The following is an 18,233-nucleotide window of genomic DNA, read 5'->3' as shown; positions in this document are numbered from 1 at the left end:
TTTCCAGACACAATCCCTGAGGACTTTCAAGCTTTTCAAGCTCAGCAGTTTGCAAGTTAAAGGAGCAGAGCACCACGGAAGAAGTTTATTTGTTGTTTTGCTGTAATCGCATTTTTATTTGTTGATAAGGAAATGATCTCTGATGTAACAAAGTTCTTTTTATACCGCTGTACATGAATGTATGTGAAATGAAACAGATACAATAAAAAAGGTTTAAAATTAGGTCAGACTGTCAGATGTCCCAAAGGCACAATTTAGGATGTGTTGGCACTCCACGGTAAGAAGTGTGCAACTTGGTTATAATACCCAGTAGCAGTGTAAGATAAGAGATGCCTGGGTCTAGAGCAAGGTCTGTTGGCACCTCTGTTCTAGAATCCCATAGTAGGTTGTGGCCAATGTGGTGGAGATTGGGTGTTTGGTGGGAAAGAGACCTTTGAAAAGAACAGTTTACTGCTCTAAATGTTAGAAGAAGTTCCCTCTCCTTTACTTTGTGTGACTTAAAGGGGTACTCCACTGCTCTAGCGTTCGGAACATTTTGTTCCAAACGCTGGGTGCAGGTGTCGTGATGTCACGGCCATGCCCATCATGCCATCACACCACACCCCCTCAATGCAAGTCTATGGGAGGGGGCGTGGTGGCAGCTGCCACGCCCATTCCCAAAGGCTTGCATTGAGGGGGCTTAGCATGATGTCATGACCCCCGCACCCGGCATTCATAACAAAATGTTCCGGACGCTGAGGCAGTGTCAAGGGCTATATGCTGCCCTATTTAAAGGGTTTATCCAACATAAGGTGACTTTAGTAATTGGAGATTTTCCTAGTCCTAATGACGTAAAATTGGGATTTTATTAAAGACAGGAGGCGAGCATTTTTTGCATACTCTCTCTTTACTGCTCAATAATGTTAGCAAATAACAGCAAGATCATTGATAATAAAGATATTGAGGGAAAAAAGGTGTTTTTGATTGAAAGAGCTTTATTTTCCGTTCAGTCATTACAAGTCATACAATAAATTACAGTCACACAAAGCATGATAGTACAATACACAGCAAAGGTTCCCTAAGCTATACATCGCACACCATGCTACTCTAACACTCAGCTCAATCCTGTAATAGAAAGGCACAAGAGATCGAAAAACAAAACAATACAATCTGTGATCAGGGTAGGGATGTGGGTGACTATGTGGGGGTGGAGAGGGGGCGGATCACAGGGCCAAACTGCTGGGCTGTATCTTCAGGGAGACATGGGAGGAGGAGAGGGGTCTTCACTCCTCTTCTTCCTCATCAACGGCCGGGCTGTCCAAGATCGAATAGTCTCTAAGCAGGTTCTTGATGAACCTGCGGCAGTCCCGGACGGACATGTTTTCCCTGTTGATCATGAGGCGGTTCCTGGCAAGCCACACTACGTCCTTAAAACAGTTCATAAGGCGCCAGGCCTCCTGGATGGCCTCCACGTCGTGGGTCCCAGGGAACAGACCGTAAAGCACCGAATGGTACGATAGGCAGCTCCTGGGTACAGAGTCTCTGAGTTCATGTTCTAGGGTGTCCAACAGACCCTGTGCAAAGGGGCACTGCCAAAACACGTGAAAAGATGTTTCCTCCACGTAGGGGCACCGGGGGCAGTACCGGGTCTTGCACAGGTTGCAGGCATGCATGAATGACCTGAGAGAGAGTCCTCCCTTGACGGCCATCCACAACAAGTCCTTGTGTCCATTGGTAAGCCACTTTGAGGCCACATTATTCCAAACTGTATCTGCAGTGGCTGCGGGGAGTCCCGGAACCAGCTCGGTCAAGTTCTTAGCTCGGATGAGCTTGTGGATTGTCTTTGGCTTCCATAGGTCGGGTTTCAGTCCTTCCAGCTGGTGCTCCCTCACAAACCGGACAACATCCCCATAGAACCAGGGTGTGTTCCAGTTGTAAGGGATGGAGCTGTCCCACTTGTCCCAGCCCAGCTGTCTCCAGAGGGGCATGAGAAGCAAGCGAGACATGGACCTGCCTGCTGAGCCATTCTTTTCAACAAGAGTCCGCTGCATGGTGACACATGCAAAGGAGGCCCTCAGCAGAGTGGGGATGTTGGGTATTCCCTTCCCACCCTTGCGGGGCTCCTTGTACATCACGGTCCTCTTGACTCTGTCCATTTTGCCCCAGATGAAGCCAAACACTGTCCGGGTGATGGCCTTGCAAACGGCGGTATGGGGAGGCCAGGCCTGTGCAGTATATTGGAGCACAGGCAAAACTTCACTCTGCAGGACAAGTGCCTTGCCTTCCATCGAGAGCTTTCTGGAGCTCCACAGTCCGATCTTCGAGTTTATCCTTCCTAGTCGGTCTTGCCAAGACTTAAGGGCCGCTCCTTCCTTCCCGAACCAGAATCCAAGAATTTGAATGAAGTTCGGCTTAACTGTGAAGGGGAAGGGGGCGGAAGAAGCCAGGTGCCACTCCCCGAAGAGCATGGCCTCCGACTTCCCGCAGTTGACTTTTGCCCCCGAAGCTCTGCCGAAGTCCTCGCAGGTCTGGACGAGCGCAGTCACCGAACGCTGGTCAGCGCAGAAGACGGTCACGTCGTCCATGTAGAGCGAGCACTTGACCTCGTAGCGATCTGGTCCTGGTGCGGTGATCCCTCTGATCTCTCCATTCTGCCGAATAGTCTCAGCGAAGAGCTCTATAACACAAACAAAAAGAAGAGGTGAAAGAGGGCAGCCTTGTCTAACCCCTGAAAGGATGGGAAAGGGGTCAGTCTTCCAGCCATTCACCAACACCGTGCTGTGAATGTCAAAATACATAACGTTAACAAAAGAGCAAAACATCTTCCCCAGACCTAGCCTGCGCAAAACCCTGTCCATGAATGCGTGGGAGACACGGTCGAATGCCTTCTCCTGATCTAAGCTGACCAGGGCGGCGGCGTCTGCCTTTTGCCTGAAAGAAACAACGGAATTCGACTTTAACATATTCCCACCAATCGCTGATGCACTTAAACATACATTTATCATTACGCCATACAAGGTACGCATCCCTAAGTTCCTCCATGACCTCCCTCTGCTCCAACAGGGCACAATTCAACTTCCAGGAGCCTGGGCCAGGTGGGAATCCATGGCCCAGAGTCCCCCGGAATCGAATGGCCCTGTGGTCAGAGAAGAAGCAGGGGACCATAGAGTACGACACCTTTCTGACTGCTCTCGAAGTGAAGATGAAGTCTATCTGAGAACGGAGCGAGCCATCAGGGCGGCTCCACGTATAGTTTACGGAGCCGTTCCCGATGGACCCAACAACGTCCTGCAAGGATGCCTCAGTCACCATCTCAATCAGCAGTTTAGATGTCACGTCCAGGTTGGCGGATGTGCCAGAACTGCGCCCGTCCACCTCAATGGGGCAGTTGAAGTCACCACCCAACACTACTGCCCTAGTGGTGGCGAGTTCAGCCCGCAGGGCCTGGAGAACCTCCAGTCGGACATCCCTCTCAGGGGAGGCATACACGTTGATGAGCCGCACGGGCTCACCCGCCCAGGAACCGTCTGCGACAAGAAGTCTGCCACAGACGAGCTCCCGGACGGAATCAAGTGCAAAGTTACCTCCCCTGATCAGGATGGCCACCCCCGCAGACCTATTGTCACCCCCACCAGACCAGTAGGAAGGGCCGTGATGCCACTGCCTGGCCAGATGGTTGTAAGACCTAGAAGCAGACAAAGCACATTCCTGCAGCATGTAAACATCACACCTCTGAGAATCTAAGAACGTAAGGACAGTCTGAAATCTAAACCAAGCTCTAATACTCCTCGCATTAATGCAGAAGATGTTGAGATCAGCCATGGGAATAAAAAGAGAGGTTAGTTCAGATACTAGTTACCACTCTGGTCGGGCGGGTCCTCTTCTCTGGTGCCTGTCGGCTCCTGTGGCTTCTCATAGCGCCCTTCCAAGAACTCGTCGTAGACCGTGTTGGCCGGAGTGTCCAGGATTTTCTTGACCTCTGGGTCCTGCAGCAGCTCCTCCATAGATTGAGCTTGGACTGGTTCTGCTTGGACCTGCTCCATCTCCTCCTCTCCTTCTGAAGCTTCAAGGCTCTCGCAGACCTGCTCCATCTCCTCCTCCTCATCTGAAGCTTGAGGGGTCTCGCAGGTCTCGATAATCTTTCTTTTGTGGGACTCTTCTGATGCGTTGTCCCTTCCTTTCCTCTTCCTCTGTATGGTACCTGGGGGAGGAATCACAGGAAAGTCCTCCGAAGGGCGGGCACCAGCAGCTGGAGGGGGCTTAGGTGCTGCTGGGCCAGGAGAGAAAGGAGGCTGGGTGGGGCAGGGGGCAGGAGAGAGTGCCCGGGCAGGGGAGGCCGGGGCAGGGGTGGGCCGGGCAGGGGAGGATGGGGCAGGGGTGGGACGGGATGGGGCAGGACGGGATGAGGCAGGAGGGGCAGGGGTGGGACGGGATGGGGCAGGAGGGGCAGGGGATGGGGCGGGAGGGGCAGGGCCGGGAGGGGCAGGGGAGGGACGGGGCAGGTGTGGTGGCTTTCGCCTTCTTACCCTCCTTGGTCGGCTTGGCCATCCGTGCTGCTGGCTCCGGAGCTGGGGCTGGCTTTGGTGCTCTCGCTGCCACAGATGCCCATGTTCTCTCCCTCTGGGGGCAGTCCTTGTAGCTGTGGGCTGCCAATCCGCAGAGGTTGCAGGTCTTGCTCTTGGGGCAGTCCTTGGTTGTGTGATCTGTCACACGGCAAAACCTGCAGGCATCCTCTTTACAGTCCTTGCCCTCGTGGCCCATCTTGCCACATCTCCTGCAGGTCTGCGGCATGTCCAGGTAGAAGATAAGTCCTGTGGAGTTGCCCAAGGAAAATGTCATTGGCAGGTGCTGTAGTCCGTCTGGAGAAGCAAGGTTCTTGTTCAGTCTGACGACCACAGACCACTTGCAGGTCCAGTATCCGAGGGAGTTCAGGATGCGGGTGGGCTCCCTCACCACGGTGCAGAAGCGCTTCAGGAAGGTCGAGATGTCCGTGCCTGGGGTGTGTGGGTTCCACATTGAGACCGTCACCCGCCTCTCCTCTCTTTGAATAGGGCAGTTGCCCACAAAGCGAGAGAAAGGGGATTCGGAACTCGCCGCTTTCACCACCTCCCAGTATCTTCTACAGGTCCCAATGGTGGCAAAGGTGATGTAGAAGATTCCAGAAAAGAAGGTTGCTATTCCCAGGGTGTCAGCCGTGGAGAAGCCTTGATCCGCCAGCATCTTCTTGCAGAACACGTCGTGGGACATGTCTGGCACCCTTCTGTCCATGGGCTTGATCTTCAAGGCGACAGTCTGCCTTATCCAGGGCTCCAGGGTTGGAGCTTCAGGATTGGGAATTCTGCCACCCTTCTGCCTTGCCGTGGTGGAGGTTGAAGCTTGCTGTGGTTGGGGCTGAACCTCCAGGCCTTGCCCTGCAGCTTCCTGGGTGGACTTGCTGGTTGAGGCCATGGCTTCTTCCAGCAGGCTCTTTTCCGCTTCCTTGCTTGTGGAGAGAGGCTTCGCAAAGTCTTCTTTCCCGGGTGGGAGGAGCTATGCAGATCCTGTCCCGGTGGGAGGAACTATGCAAATCCTTCTCCAGAGGCAGAGAGTTTCTTCGAAAAGATTCTGCGCCGCCTTCGTCTTCGCCGCTGTTCCGGAATTCACCGCCGATTCCCTTCTTCCAGGTTCTTCGTCGGCTTCTTCCGGAGCTGCAGTCTTCAAGATCTTCTCCTTCTTCAGATGTTCCGAGGCAGGCAGGAGACGATCTTCAGGTGGTATGCTCTTGAGAATTGCGGTTCTAATAAAAACGAAAGGTACTGCAATCGTACTACGCAAAATCTCTACCACAATGCTCGGAGTTCTTAAGACCGTAGCGATCATGGTATCTCCGCTGCCAGTGAGGGAAAAAAGGTGTACATATGTAAATGAGCAACACAGGTAACCAATCATCTGCAGGTACAAGTGATATAAGGTCCAGACGGACCAAACACTTCCTCTTTCTTAATGCGAGGAAAAAGAATAAGATAAATAATGAAAAACAATAACAAGGTCCTAATTAGAATGAAGAGAAGGTCCTGAAAATAACTTGTAGATGAGGGTGATGATGTAGGACAGCATACAATCCAAATCTTGACAACCAAAGTGAGGTAGATCTTATAGTTGGAAGGAAGAATAGGTAAGCAGGTAAAATCCTCAAGCTTGTGGAAGAACTCAAGAAGAAACATGGAAAGTCCAACAGGAAACAGAAAAGATAAATCCATCGTAGAATACCAATCCAAATGGTTTCAGGCTGAAAAAAATCAAAAACATGTTAATAGTAAGGGATGGGATAGGGAGGGAAAATGCTCGCCTCCTGTCTTAAATAAAATCAATATTTTACTTCATTAGGACTATGAAAATCTCCAATTTTATAACAAGACAGGCTATAAGCTATAAGAACTCATCATAAGAAAAACATTTTTACAAATTAATATGTAGATATATATAGACTATAATACTACCATAGAAACATGGGGGTCAGGTCGAAAATAAAAGGTTTTAAATGTGGACTCAGAAGACCAGTCTGAGGCTTTCATGATGTCAGACAAGGAACCTCCTGCTTGACAAACCTTGGTTTACATGGCTCCTCCGGTAGAGTGAGCTCCAAACAGGGAGATATCAATTCCTGCCAAAGACATAGTTTGTCTAACCCATCTGGCTAGAGTAGAAGAGGATACTTGTAAAAAAAAGGTTTACAGAAAGAAATTAGAAGTTGAGGAAAAAAAGCATTTCTGAGATTTTTTGTTCAACGTTCGTAAGATTGTAAACATTGGACAACACAAAGTTTTTGTTGTTGAGGAAAAGAAGGATTGAAAACTGAGGAGATATTAGTTTTTGTCCGTCGACACACAGTGAATTGAACACCATTAGGATAATATTGTTTTCTGGAGATATCCAATGCTTTCACATCAGAGATTCATTTGAAAGTAATGAGGCATAGGAGGACGGTAATGTGGCAGCGGAATTGGGATAAAGCCTTGTGGGGGTGTAGGGTAGTTAGGGTGTTGCTGTTCAGGATAGTTAAGGGCGCTGTTAACCCTTGTCACTCGTGACGCCAGGGTGAGGGTTAAATGCTGTATTCTTGACAGGTCTATAGCCACCCTTCCCAAGAGCAATAGGTGATGTAGAAATAAAGGATTGTCCACAACCACTGTTAACTGAAAACTTGCAGGAACTTTTACTGAAGAATTTCTGTACATGCAGCAATAGTAACAGTCCAGATAACAGAGTCTCTATGCATATAGCTTGAGCAGCGATTGACAGTTGGTTGGGATCAGATAAGCTCAATTTAGCTTCTTAGGGATTGTATAGCAGAGATCCGCTGGATTTAAGGGTGCGTTTAGGTCCAGCGATCTTGCGGTGAGTAGCAGGGAATTGCTTAGTCTATCCGCTATGTTAGAGGCCGAGGCCGCAAGGCTTTGGCCTAGTAAATTATCTTGTAAGCTGCGGAGGTCCTACCTCTTCCAGAGTCAGCAACCCAAGAGAGGGATCAAGATGGCGCAGGTCCCTTATATGGGCAGGGGCTGGCCGTTTTGGATTGGTCCATAACAACTGTCACTCACCGTTACATTGCATTGTGGGTGAACACGTCATGGGAACCTCCAAAGGTCCTGTAGCAAAACCATAGAGTTTTAATCTAATCTCGTGACCCGCAGGTCCTGCTACGCCTGAACAGGTAGGCAATTACATATATACATATATCTATGCTTATATTTATAAGTACTTCTATATAGTTATAGACTAACTGATGGGTGATAAGGGGATGACTACAGAAGAGGGACCCCGACGTCCTAGGGACTATGACTATTGGGGACCTCTACAAAGGTAACGTATGAAATACGGTACCGGGACACCACAGTAAATTTAAAAGAAAGGATTTTCAAAGATAGATTATCATTATCTTCCCATGTAAGGAAAAGGTTGAGAATCATATTAACATCCCAAGTGGAGTTATATTTGGGTGAAGGAGGGCATCTGAATCTGATGCCTTTCATAAGTTTACAGACTAAAGGATGTTTACCTACCGGAAGAGAAAGAATGGGTTAATTGTTAATTAATTGTTCTATAGGCTTTACCCATATCAAAAGATCCAGATAAATAATTTAGAATGTGAGTTAAAGGTGCATATATGGGATCCAGAGATCTTTGAATGCACCAATCAGATCAAAGCTTCCAGGCTGATCGGTAAGCCGATCTGGTACCTGGAGCCAAGGCATCTGAGAGAATGTCTCTAGTTGTCTGTGAAAATTCTGGATTCGAGCTGGGATTCCCAACATGTGCCAAGCCACAAGTATGAGATGATTGGATACACTGAGAGGATGAGAATCCCCCGAGGGATTCAGTAGTATTGACGGATGTGATGGGAGAATCCAAAGGAAATCCATAATCATCCCTAGAATTTGAGGGAACCATAGTTGATTCGACAACCATGGAGCTATCAGAGTAACCATCAATTTCTGGCTCTTGATAAATTGTAGGACTCTCGGGATTAGAGAGAAGGGAGGGAAGGCATACAGAGGTTCTGGGGGCCAGAATTGGATCAGAGCATCTATTCCCTCCTACTCCGGATCGGGGCGCCAGCTGAAAAAGCGATTCAATTGGTGATTTAAATGGGATGCAAAGAGGTCCAGATGTAAGGGGCCCCAAAGACAATTGAGATGATGAAAAATCTCGGGGTCCAGTCTCCAATCGCTGTAATCCACTAAAAAACTAGAGTACCAGTCTGCGACAGAGTTGGAAAGTCCTGGGAGATATTCCGCTTTCAGGTTGATATCTCTATCAAGACAAAAATGCCAAAAATCTTTGGCAAGAGTCTCTGACTTGGTACCTCCTAAGCAATTGACATATTGTACTGCTGATATGTTTTCCATCCGGAGAAGGATGCAGCAGTGTGATTTGTCCTCCATGAAACTCCTGAGGGCAAAGAAACCTGCTAGGACAGTGGTTCTTAACCTGGGTTCGATCGAACCCCAGGGGTTCGGTGAGTCAGTCTCGGGGGTTCGGTGGGGGAGGCCTGCCGGGTGCTTTTGCCTCGGCACATCCCTGTGTTCCATAAGATGCTTTCGGAACTCAGGGATGCCTCTGTTAAGTCCCTGCGGCCCCGCGTTTACTTTAAAAACGCGGGGACCGCCGGGAGCTAGCGCACGCAGGGACGTCACTGACGTCCCATGCGTGCGCCCATGGCAACGGAGCGTGGAGGAGCGGAGAAGAAGCAAGGACGCCCGCTGGCAGTTGGTAAGTGTTTACCAGCGGCGCGTCAGCTTCAGTGTTCCGACCATTGAGTAGCGGTGGTCGGAACACTGAAGTGGGGCAGTACACAGGCATACAGCCATACTGTATGGCTGGAGGCTGTATGTCTGTGGGGGAACATACTGCACCTAATGTGGGGGGAACTATACTGCCAACATAATGTGGGGGACTATACTGCAAGCCTAATGTGGGGGAACATACTGCCAGCCTAATGTGGGGGACTATATTGCACCTAATGTGGGGAACTATATTGCACCTAATGTGGGGGAACATACTGCCAGCTTAATGTGGGGGACTATATTGCACCTAATGTGGGCGACTATACTGCCAACGTAATGTGGGGGACTATATTGCACTTAATGTGGGGGAACATACTGCCGGCCTAATGTGGGGGACTATATTGCACCTAATGTGGGGGAACCTACTGCCAGTCTAATGTGGCGGATTATATTGCACCTAATGTGGGGGAACATACTGCCAGCCTAATGTGGGGGACCATATTGCACCTAATGTGGGGGGCCTATACTGCACCTAATGTGGGGGAACATACTGCCAGCCTAATGTGGGGGACTATATTGCACCTAATGTGGGGGAACATACTGCCAGCCTAATGTGGGGACTATATTGCACCTAATGTGGGGGAACATACTGCCAGCCTAATGTGGGGGAACTACAACCTAATGTGGGGGGAACTATACTGCCAACCTAATGTGGGGGAAACTACTGCCAACCTAATGTGGGGGGACTGATACTGCCAACCTAATGTGGGGGGGGGGGACTATACTGCCAGCCTAATGTGAGGGAACTATACCCTAATGTGGGGGGGGGGATCTATACTGCCAACCTAATGTGGGGGGAACTGTGCTGCCTACCTAATGTGGGGGAGCTGTGCTGCGTACGTAAAGGGGTAGTCCACTAATAAGATACATAAAATTGCATAGGAATTTGTTCATAGTTTTGTTTTTAACTATAGTCCGGCCCTCCAATGGTCTGAGGGACCGTGAACTGGCCCCCTGTTTAAAAAGTTTGAAGACCCCTGCATTAGGGCCTAATGTGTGGGGGAACACTGCCTGTAAATATTCATTATGTTTTTGTATGAAAATCATGTTTTCATGGTTTTGTTCTTTGTTCTTAATGGTTTTGTTTTTCAATGGTTTTGTTCATTTTGTGCACCTATGTATAAATATATACTTAAATATATACCTCCTATGTTTTGAATTTGAAAAAATCATATATTTTTTTTCCAATTAAGAAGGGTTCGGTGAATGAGCATATGAAACTGGTGGGGTTCAGTACCTCCAACAAGGTTAAGAACCACTGTGCTGGGAGTTCCAAACAATTATGTGAAGAAGAGATTCTTCCGTGGACCATTTGCCTCCTGTGGAACAGGACCGCATCGAGCACCCCATCCCAGATGACTGGCGTCCCACTCTATGACTAGATCTGGGTGTACATTGAAGATGGCTTTCCCGTTCCAAGATTGAACGTGATGTAGCCACCAAAGAAGTTCTTCTTTGGTCTCGTCCGTGACAGCTATCTCAACTGAATACGCCAAATCTTCCCTGAAATGTTGTGCTTTGAGGCGTTTCTGATAGTTCTCAATTTCCTGGAGGGAAGGCTCAGGGTCGCAGAAAGAGTGTTGACAATAAACCCTAGGAATACTACCTCTTGTGTCAGAATCATAATGGATTTCTCTGTGTTGATGAGAAACCCTAGATTGGTGAGTAATGACAGGGTCCAATGAGTATGAAGATGAATTTGTGAGAGAATTTAGGCCATAATGAGGATGTCGTCTAAGTATATTATCAGACGAACACCTCGGGATCTCAGGATAGCTACCACTGATTTGAGTAGTTTCGTGAAACACCAGGGTGTTGATGATAGCCTGAAAGGTAGACTGGAAAATTGCTACTTTTGACCTTCCCATATAAATTATAGGTAAGATTGAGATTGTAGGTGTGTCTTTGAGATCTATTTTGGTTAGCCAATCGCCTTGTAATAATAGATCTCTCAGTAGGTGAATACCCTCCATTTTGAAATGTTGGTAAGATACAAAGTTGTTGAGGGTTTTCAGATTTATAACAGGTCTGAAACCTCTGTCTCTCTTTTTTTTTATTATACTAAAAACAGGTTGCTCAGAAAACCTGTTGATTGAGGAGGGACCTTGATTATTGCGCCTTTGGAACATAGTTCCTGAACTTCTAAATTCACCAGATTTTGATCTTCTTTTGAAAATTGTATTGGATGAGGAGGATGAGATTGTGTGAGGGGAAATACAAACTCTATTTGATAACCCATGACTGTATTTAGGACCCATGTATCTGATGTGATCATATTCCAGACATGGATAAAATGAGTTATTCTCCCTCCTGAAGGAATTTGAGAAGACAAATGTGGAATAACACTTAACTGAAGTGGGTCTAGACTTTGAGTATCCATGATGACTTCTGGCACACCAAGGTCTTCATCCTGAGGGAAAAAATGAGGTGGTCAGGTATTGGTTTGAAGGAGGTTGGAATCTATCTGTACGGGGAGGGGCTCGGGATTGAGGTTGTCCCTCATAAGTTGGCGGCTGGGAAAACGTCCCCTACGTTTCCCAGCTTTGGCAAAAACTCTGGGTTGACAAACCTTACGTAGAGATGATTGTGCCTTGTCGAGGGATGAGAACAATCCTACATACTTATTTATCTCCTTCATAAAGGAAGTACCAAAAAGACATCCATCAGTAGGGGGCGTAGAATCGGAAGTCGCTAAATGAATTAGCTTTGGGTCTAATTTCATAAGCACAGATCTTTTTCTCAGCCTTTTGGCTAAGATCAAGTGTAGTATCTGTTCTTATCAGTTTCATGCAGGTGTTCTGGGGCTGGTTCTGAGGAATCAGCTTGACAGCTGCCCCGATGTGACCTGTTTCCTCTGGGTCTCGCCATGAGGCTGAGAGGGTCGAGAGCCGAGGTACTTTAGTGCCTCGGGAAGTGGTTACCCCGAGGTGCTGAAACTCACTGGGAGTATTGGCTCACTGAGTGGAAGCACGGGCACCATGATCTCTTCACATTTTGGCACTCACTTCTTGATTCCCGGCCTTCTGGCTAGGATCAGATATATTTTTATAGATCCGGACAGATGTCTGGGCAGTATACCTCCACACATTCACTTATTTATTTATTTTTTGTCACTGTGTCACTTTTTACGTGTTGTGTGTTCACAGGATTGTTAGGGTGTGGTAGCCCTTCTGGGTGCCCCTCCTAGCGGTCTAGGGGACATGTGTGTGGCCATCAGGTTCCTCACCTCCCTGCAAAAACCCCGGGTACTCCTGCTTGGGCAGGGTACTGACCATTATCGGCTCTGCGGGCAGATACCTTGTCTCACGCCAAGGGGGATGCCGGGAGCATTTGTGGTCCCTTAGTAGCTTCAGCAAAAAGGGACATCAAACCTAGAACCTCGCAGGTACCTTTTGGTCCGGAGGCGAAGGGTAAGGTTTGTTGGGGGGCCTCTCTCCTATCTGAGAAGGGCTTGCGATAGACCACATCCTTTGTGCACGTTTTTTTAGTGTAACACCTTTGCACTTTTTCTTGCACTTTGGGTGATTCGAGAGCACGTTCCTCGGCTCTTAGATATAAAAAAAAAAAAAAAAAAAAAAAAAAAAAAACTTTTTCTCTCTGTGCAGATAGAAGAATTGACATTACCGAACATGCAGATAGCCCGTTGGGCCCATCCTTTTAACACATTAGTGTCAACCGGTTCCTCTGAAGAAGTAGCTTCTTCTGATAGGTCGAGAATCTTTGTAAGTGGCCCCAAAAGATCTAAGAATCGATCTTGAATGATCTTAAAAGACCGGTCAACCCCTTTCTTTGGGTTCTCTCTCGACTTGTTTGAATATTTGATTAAAATGGGATCTAGTTCAGGGGTAACCGCCATGTTTTGTGTGAGAGATGGGCGAGGACATTCAGAACAAAGTTTGTTCCTTGTGGCCCTATCTAAAGGTTTTTTGATCCACATGTTAATAAACTGAACATTCAGTGGGTGGGGAACCCACTCACCCGATCTAGGGTGCTTAATTAAATCTGGGTTGAAAAAATGTACACCCTAATCTAAAATAGTAGATTTGGGGTCCTCAAAACTCAATAACTCATCTCCATCTTCGTAGATATTCTCATAGTCTGAGTCATCCTCTCTGTCTGAAAAAATTATATCATCCTCATCAGAGGAAGATTGGTCTGGGGAGGAAACGTAAGAGTTAGGCTTGTTTCTAGCAGAATCCTTAGAAGCTTTAGAAACCCGTTTGTCAACTATCTCCTCACGGGTAGAGGGTATGGGGTTCTGTGTAGCATCAGGAATTACCACAGAAACCTGGTCCTTGGCCCATTTGGATTTTTCTGGGCATTTGCTGGACCGATAGACAAAAGTTGTCTTTTATGGGAGGTTTTCCCTAGGTGTTTCCAACCTCTGGCCAATTTAGAGGTAGGGTCCTCTGCTGATCAGAATTGGTCTGATGGTGTAGAAGGACATGCTTTGGGAGAATGTGGAGGTCCTGGGTGAGATATAGCCATGGCCACTGTTACGCCGAGCGCTCCGGGTCCCCGCTCCTCCCCGGAGCGCTCGCTACACTCTCTCCGCTGCAGCGCTCCGGTCAGATCCACTGACCCGGGGCGCTGCGATTCTGCTGCCAGCCGGGATGCGATTCACGATGCGGGTAGCGCCCGCTCGCGATGCGCACCCCGGCTCCCGTACCTGACTCGCTCTCCCTCGGTCCTGTCCCGGCGCGCGCGGCCCCGCTCCCTAGGGCGCGCGCGCGCCGGGTCTTTGCGATTTAAAGGGCCACTGCGCCGCTGATTGGCGCAGTGATTCCAATTAGTGTCTTCACCTGTGCACTTCCCTATATCACCTCACTTCCCCTGCACTTCCCTGCCGGATCTTGTTGCCATTGTGCCAGTGAAAGCGTTCCTTGTATGTTCCTAGCCTGTGTTCCAGACCTCCTGCCGTTGCCCCTGACTACGATCCTTGCTGCCTGCCCCGACCTTCTGCTACGTCCGACCTTGCTTCTGTCTACTCCCTTGTACCGCGCCTATCTTCAGCATCCAGAGAGGTTGAGCCGTTGCTAGTGGATACGACCTGGTCACTACCGCCGCAGCAAGACCATCCCGCTTTGCGGCGGGCTCTGGTGAAAACCAGTAGTGACTTAGAACCGATCCACTAGCACGGTCCACGCCAATCCCTCTCTGGCACAGAGGATCCACTACCTGCCAGCCGGCATCGTGACAGCCACAAACCTGGCTACCACATCAGGGATCGATGACATGGCAGAGCGTACCGACTTTGCCACTGACTGGTCTACCATGGCTTGAATGGCATTTTCAAAGGTCAGGCTGTAATATAATTATAAATTAATTATAAATGAATAGACTTATATGAGGTTCCTGAAGAATACGTGCTGTGTATGGGAGCTGTGAAGAGAAGTGCCATCGCTGACAGGACGCTGCTGAAGCTGTGAGGGGATTTGTATAATCTCGCGCTGACAACTGAGGACCAGTTGTAGCACAAGTCTCGCGATATTACGGCCGAGAGGAGATGGCGGATTGCAAGAGGGATTATGAAGATGCGGAGGAGTGCAGCAGGCTTTGAGTGGAAAAAAAGGGAGGATATAAAGTATGTATGTGAAGATAAGAAGAGTAGGAGAACGGTAATAGGTTATGTGTTAATATATATATATGCCGAATGAACGGGGGGGGGGGGGGGGGAATACATATACAGGATAAGGGATTAATAGTCAGAAAAATATAAATAGTTTAACAACAGGAAAATATATGAATATATATAGAATTTAAACACTTATACCATTATGAGAAGCAAGAAAGAGGAAGTGTTTGGTCTATCTGGACCTTATATCACCTGTACCTGCAGTTGATTGGCTACCTGTGTTGCTCATTTACATATGTACACCTTTTTTTTCTCAATATCCTTATTAACAATTATCTTGCTGTTATTTGTTAACATTATTGAGCAGTAAAGAGAGAATATACAAAAAATGCTTGCCTCCTGTCTTGTTATAAAATAAAAAGTGTCATACAGTAATGGACATGCTTACCAAGGATCTGTGATGTATACAGAAGAAAAGAAGATTACCGCCCAGGAGGCACCCAGATAACAGCAAAACAGCTAAATACCTGTAGAACCAAATTGGTTGTGTATTGCATGCCCATGTGGCAGATTCTATGTTGTAAAAACAAAAAGACAGCTTTGCCTTAGGATAGTAAAACATGTCTACTCCCTCAAGCCCGGCAAAGGAGCGCCCTGTTTCACTGACCATATGAATGGTGTACAATGCAGGGGTTTTAAAGTTTCCATCATTGAAAGAGTGGAAAGCTCTGCTCCAGAAGAAGACCATCATACTACCCTATCTATATGTGAAATGACATGGATTTTGAAATTAGAAGTACTAGGCCAGTTAGACCTTAATGATTGAGTGATTTTAGTATGTTTTGGTAAAGTTACCAAGATGTTATGAACTTTGCTTTTAATTATATGTATGTTTAGTCACTCCCCCTCCTGCACGTATATCAGATAGCACTGTTGACGTCATCACATTGTTAGAAACCCAAAAAAGCACCCTAGTGGCGGGAAACGGTCGTCGTCTCCTGAGCACCCCACACACACATCCCTCCCCTGCCTTTGTTGTACCCGCTTATCAAGGAGAAATCTCAATAAAAGAAGAAATCCTGCTACTAACCCGGTGAGTGCTAGGATCTTCTTTTCTTCTGTACACATCGGTATGTGAACACTTTCACTGTTATCGGAGTGCACCACCAAAATAGGGGCAGGCAGGAGCTACAGTTGCTAGCAAATAGTCCATAGTATTGCTGTGGGTCATGTTAATTAACCAGTGCAGTTCCACCAAGGATCTATGCTTGTGGTAAGTGGCTGTGTCCTGTGTCCCCCATCACGCTACAGGCTTGATTTTAGGAAATGGCTACATCCTGTTTCTGTGGCCTCCCTCAGACTACAATGCCCATGATTCTTTGTTTCAAGGTAGGAGGTGACTTATTCCCCACCCAAACATCATTCACTCCTCCAATTGCAGCACAACACAACCTGACACACAGGCTGTGGATCTGTGTGGTAATGCACGCACGCACATGTGCACCGGTAACGTCATCAGGGGGACGGCTTTACACACAGCAAAGCAGCCAAGCCACCTTTTAGCACCTGACTTGTGATGTATTGTCTTGGGCTGCAAAATAAGCTTGGAAAGGTCCGAGACAACACTTATTAGTAGGCTGCAATAAATGAAATTCCGGGGAAAAGAAAGACAAAGAAATTTGTTACCAGCCACCAAACACAGATAAGCTAAGGATATTAGTAACTAGACTAACTTTGCTGCCCCTGTCTTACATTCAAGGAACCAAAAATACCGGAATACTCCTTTTAAGAGCATTATAGGGAACGGGTGAACCCTGATAGGACTTCTAGAAAAAGACAAAGAGAGTCCTGCTTACCCCGCCCCCACATACTGATAATCTTCTCTATATACACACTAATATAGGGAAAGCTGTTAGTCACTAGTAATCAGGACTCTTATTGTCTTCTTCTAGGAGTCCTGTCTGAATTTAGGGTCCTATGACATTGCCCCAGGTGCTGTGTAGATGAATACTGATCATGTAGATCGGCACTCATTTACAGAGTCAATTACACGGCTCGGTAATCAGGGGAGTCCTGCACCAACAATTGCTTGATCTTTCATGCGGCCCCTTGGTGCAAGCAACCATCAGCTGCACATCCCCTATTACTTGGAAAGATTACTTGTGTCCGATGATTAAAGGGTTACTCTGCCCCTAGACATCTTATCCCCTATCCAAAGGATAGGGGATAAGATGTCTGATTGCAGGGGTGCCTCCTCGTGCTGTCACGCCCCCCTTATTGCAAGTCTATGGGAGAGGTCGTGGCGGCACCACACCCCCTCCCATAGACTTGCATTAAGGGTGTGGGGCGTGACGTCACTAGGGGGTGGGGCCATGACGTCCCAATCCTCCGGCCTCTGCATCGCCAGTCATCAGGCATGGAGCGAAGCTCGCTCCGTGCAACAGATGATAGGGGTGCTGCAGAAGAGATTGCGGGGGTTCCCAGCAGCGGGACCCCTGTGATCAGACATCTTATCCCCTATCCTTTGGATAGGGGATAAGATGTCTAGGGGCGGAGTACCCCTTTAGGCAGAGCAAAATGACCCGATCAACTGATGACCAAGCATTTGCCCATTCGTCTGCTTATCACTGGCTTATTTATTACACAGGGCGATTTTGGCCCATAATTACCTGCTGTAATAGGGCCTTTACTATATTTTTCCACTCTGAAAACCCACCCAAATCTGATAAACCTATATATCACAGAGATCAGCTTCTGACATGCTCGCTTCATAAATGTTTCCACTGCCAAACTTCATATTCTATGGATGGACAAATGTACTCAATTTTTCCCTCTGATATACTGCGAGAAAATAGTATTTGAACTTCATGTGTCGGGAATGACAAGCCACATTTATTCATGTGCTTATGCCGTTTTTTAAGTCAAGTAAGAAGTAAGGATTTGCCCCAAATGTGTACAATTTTCTCTTCATTTTCACTTGTCAAAGTTCAGTGGGTCTGATCTCCGGACCTAAGAGATATAGTTTAGACCATATTTATTTGCTAGAATGATAAGGGATAAGCGAATTTACTGTATAAATCGCCAAATCCAACAAAGCATAAGTGTGGCTTTATAAGTGTCTGGTATGACATTGGATGACAATGGATACAATCCATTACAATAAGAAAAGGTTATTAATAGCACTTACTGTCTTACCATATAAGTCATAGATTCCCGACTTACATTCATCCAGATCAGGAATTCATTGGCCCAGAACTTCAAAAAAGTCCAAAATAAATGACAGCGTCCAGTTGGGATACAGATCACGGCACCCTAAGCTTTTTAATGATGGTAACATATCAGTTTTTTGGGGT

The 18,233-nt window shown here is 47.5% G+C and overlaps 1 protein-coding gene and 1 pseudogene across 8 annotated transcripts in view; both read left to right on the top strand.

Moving 5' to 3' along the window:
- The window catches only part of THBS4 (thrombospondin 4), a 127,305-nt gene extending 126,395 nt beyond the window's left edge, over positions 1–910 (top strand). For all 8 annotated transcript variants that reach the window (XM_056541588.1, XM_056541587.1, XM_056541586.1 and 5 more), the window contains one exon: positions 8–910. In XM_056541588.1, coding sequence (XP_056397563.1) covers positions 8–60 — 53 coding nt within the window. In that variant the 3' untranslated portion in view covers positions 61–910. The remainder of the gene's footprint in view (positions 1–7) is intronic.
- An 11,125-nt stretch (positions 911–12,035) lies between these two features.
- On the top strand, positions 12,036–12,155 carry LOC130343007 (U2 spliceosomal RNA; annotated as a pseudogene).
- The last annotated feature ends 6,078 nt before the right edge of the window (positions 12,156–18,233 follow it).

Source organism: Hyla sarda, chromosome 1, assembly GCF_029499605.1.
Source record: "Hyla sarda isolate aHylSar1 chromosome 1, aHylSar1.hap1, whole genome shotgun sequence".
NCBI lineage: Eukaryota > Metazoa > Chordata > Amphibia > Anura > Hylidae > Hyla > Hyla sarda.
This window is presented reverse-complemented; position numbering and strand designations above follow the sequence as displayed.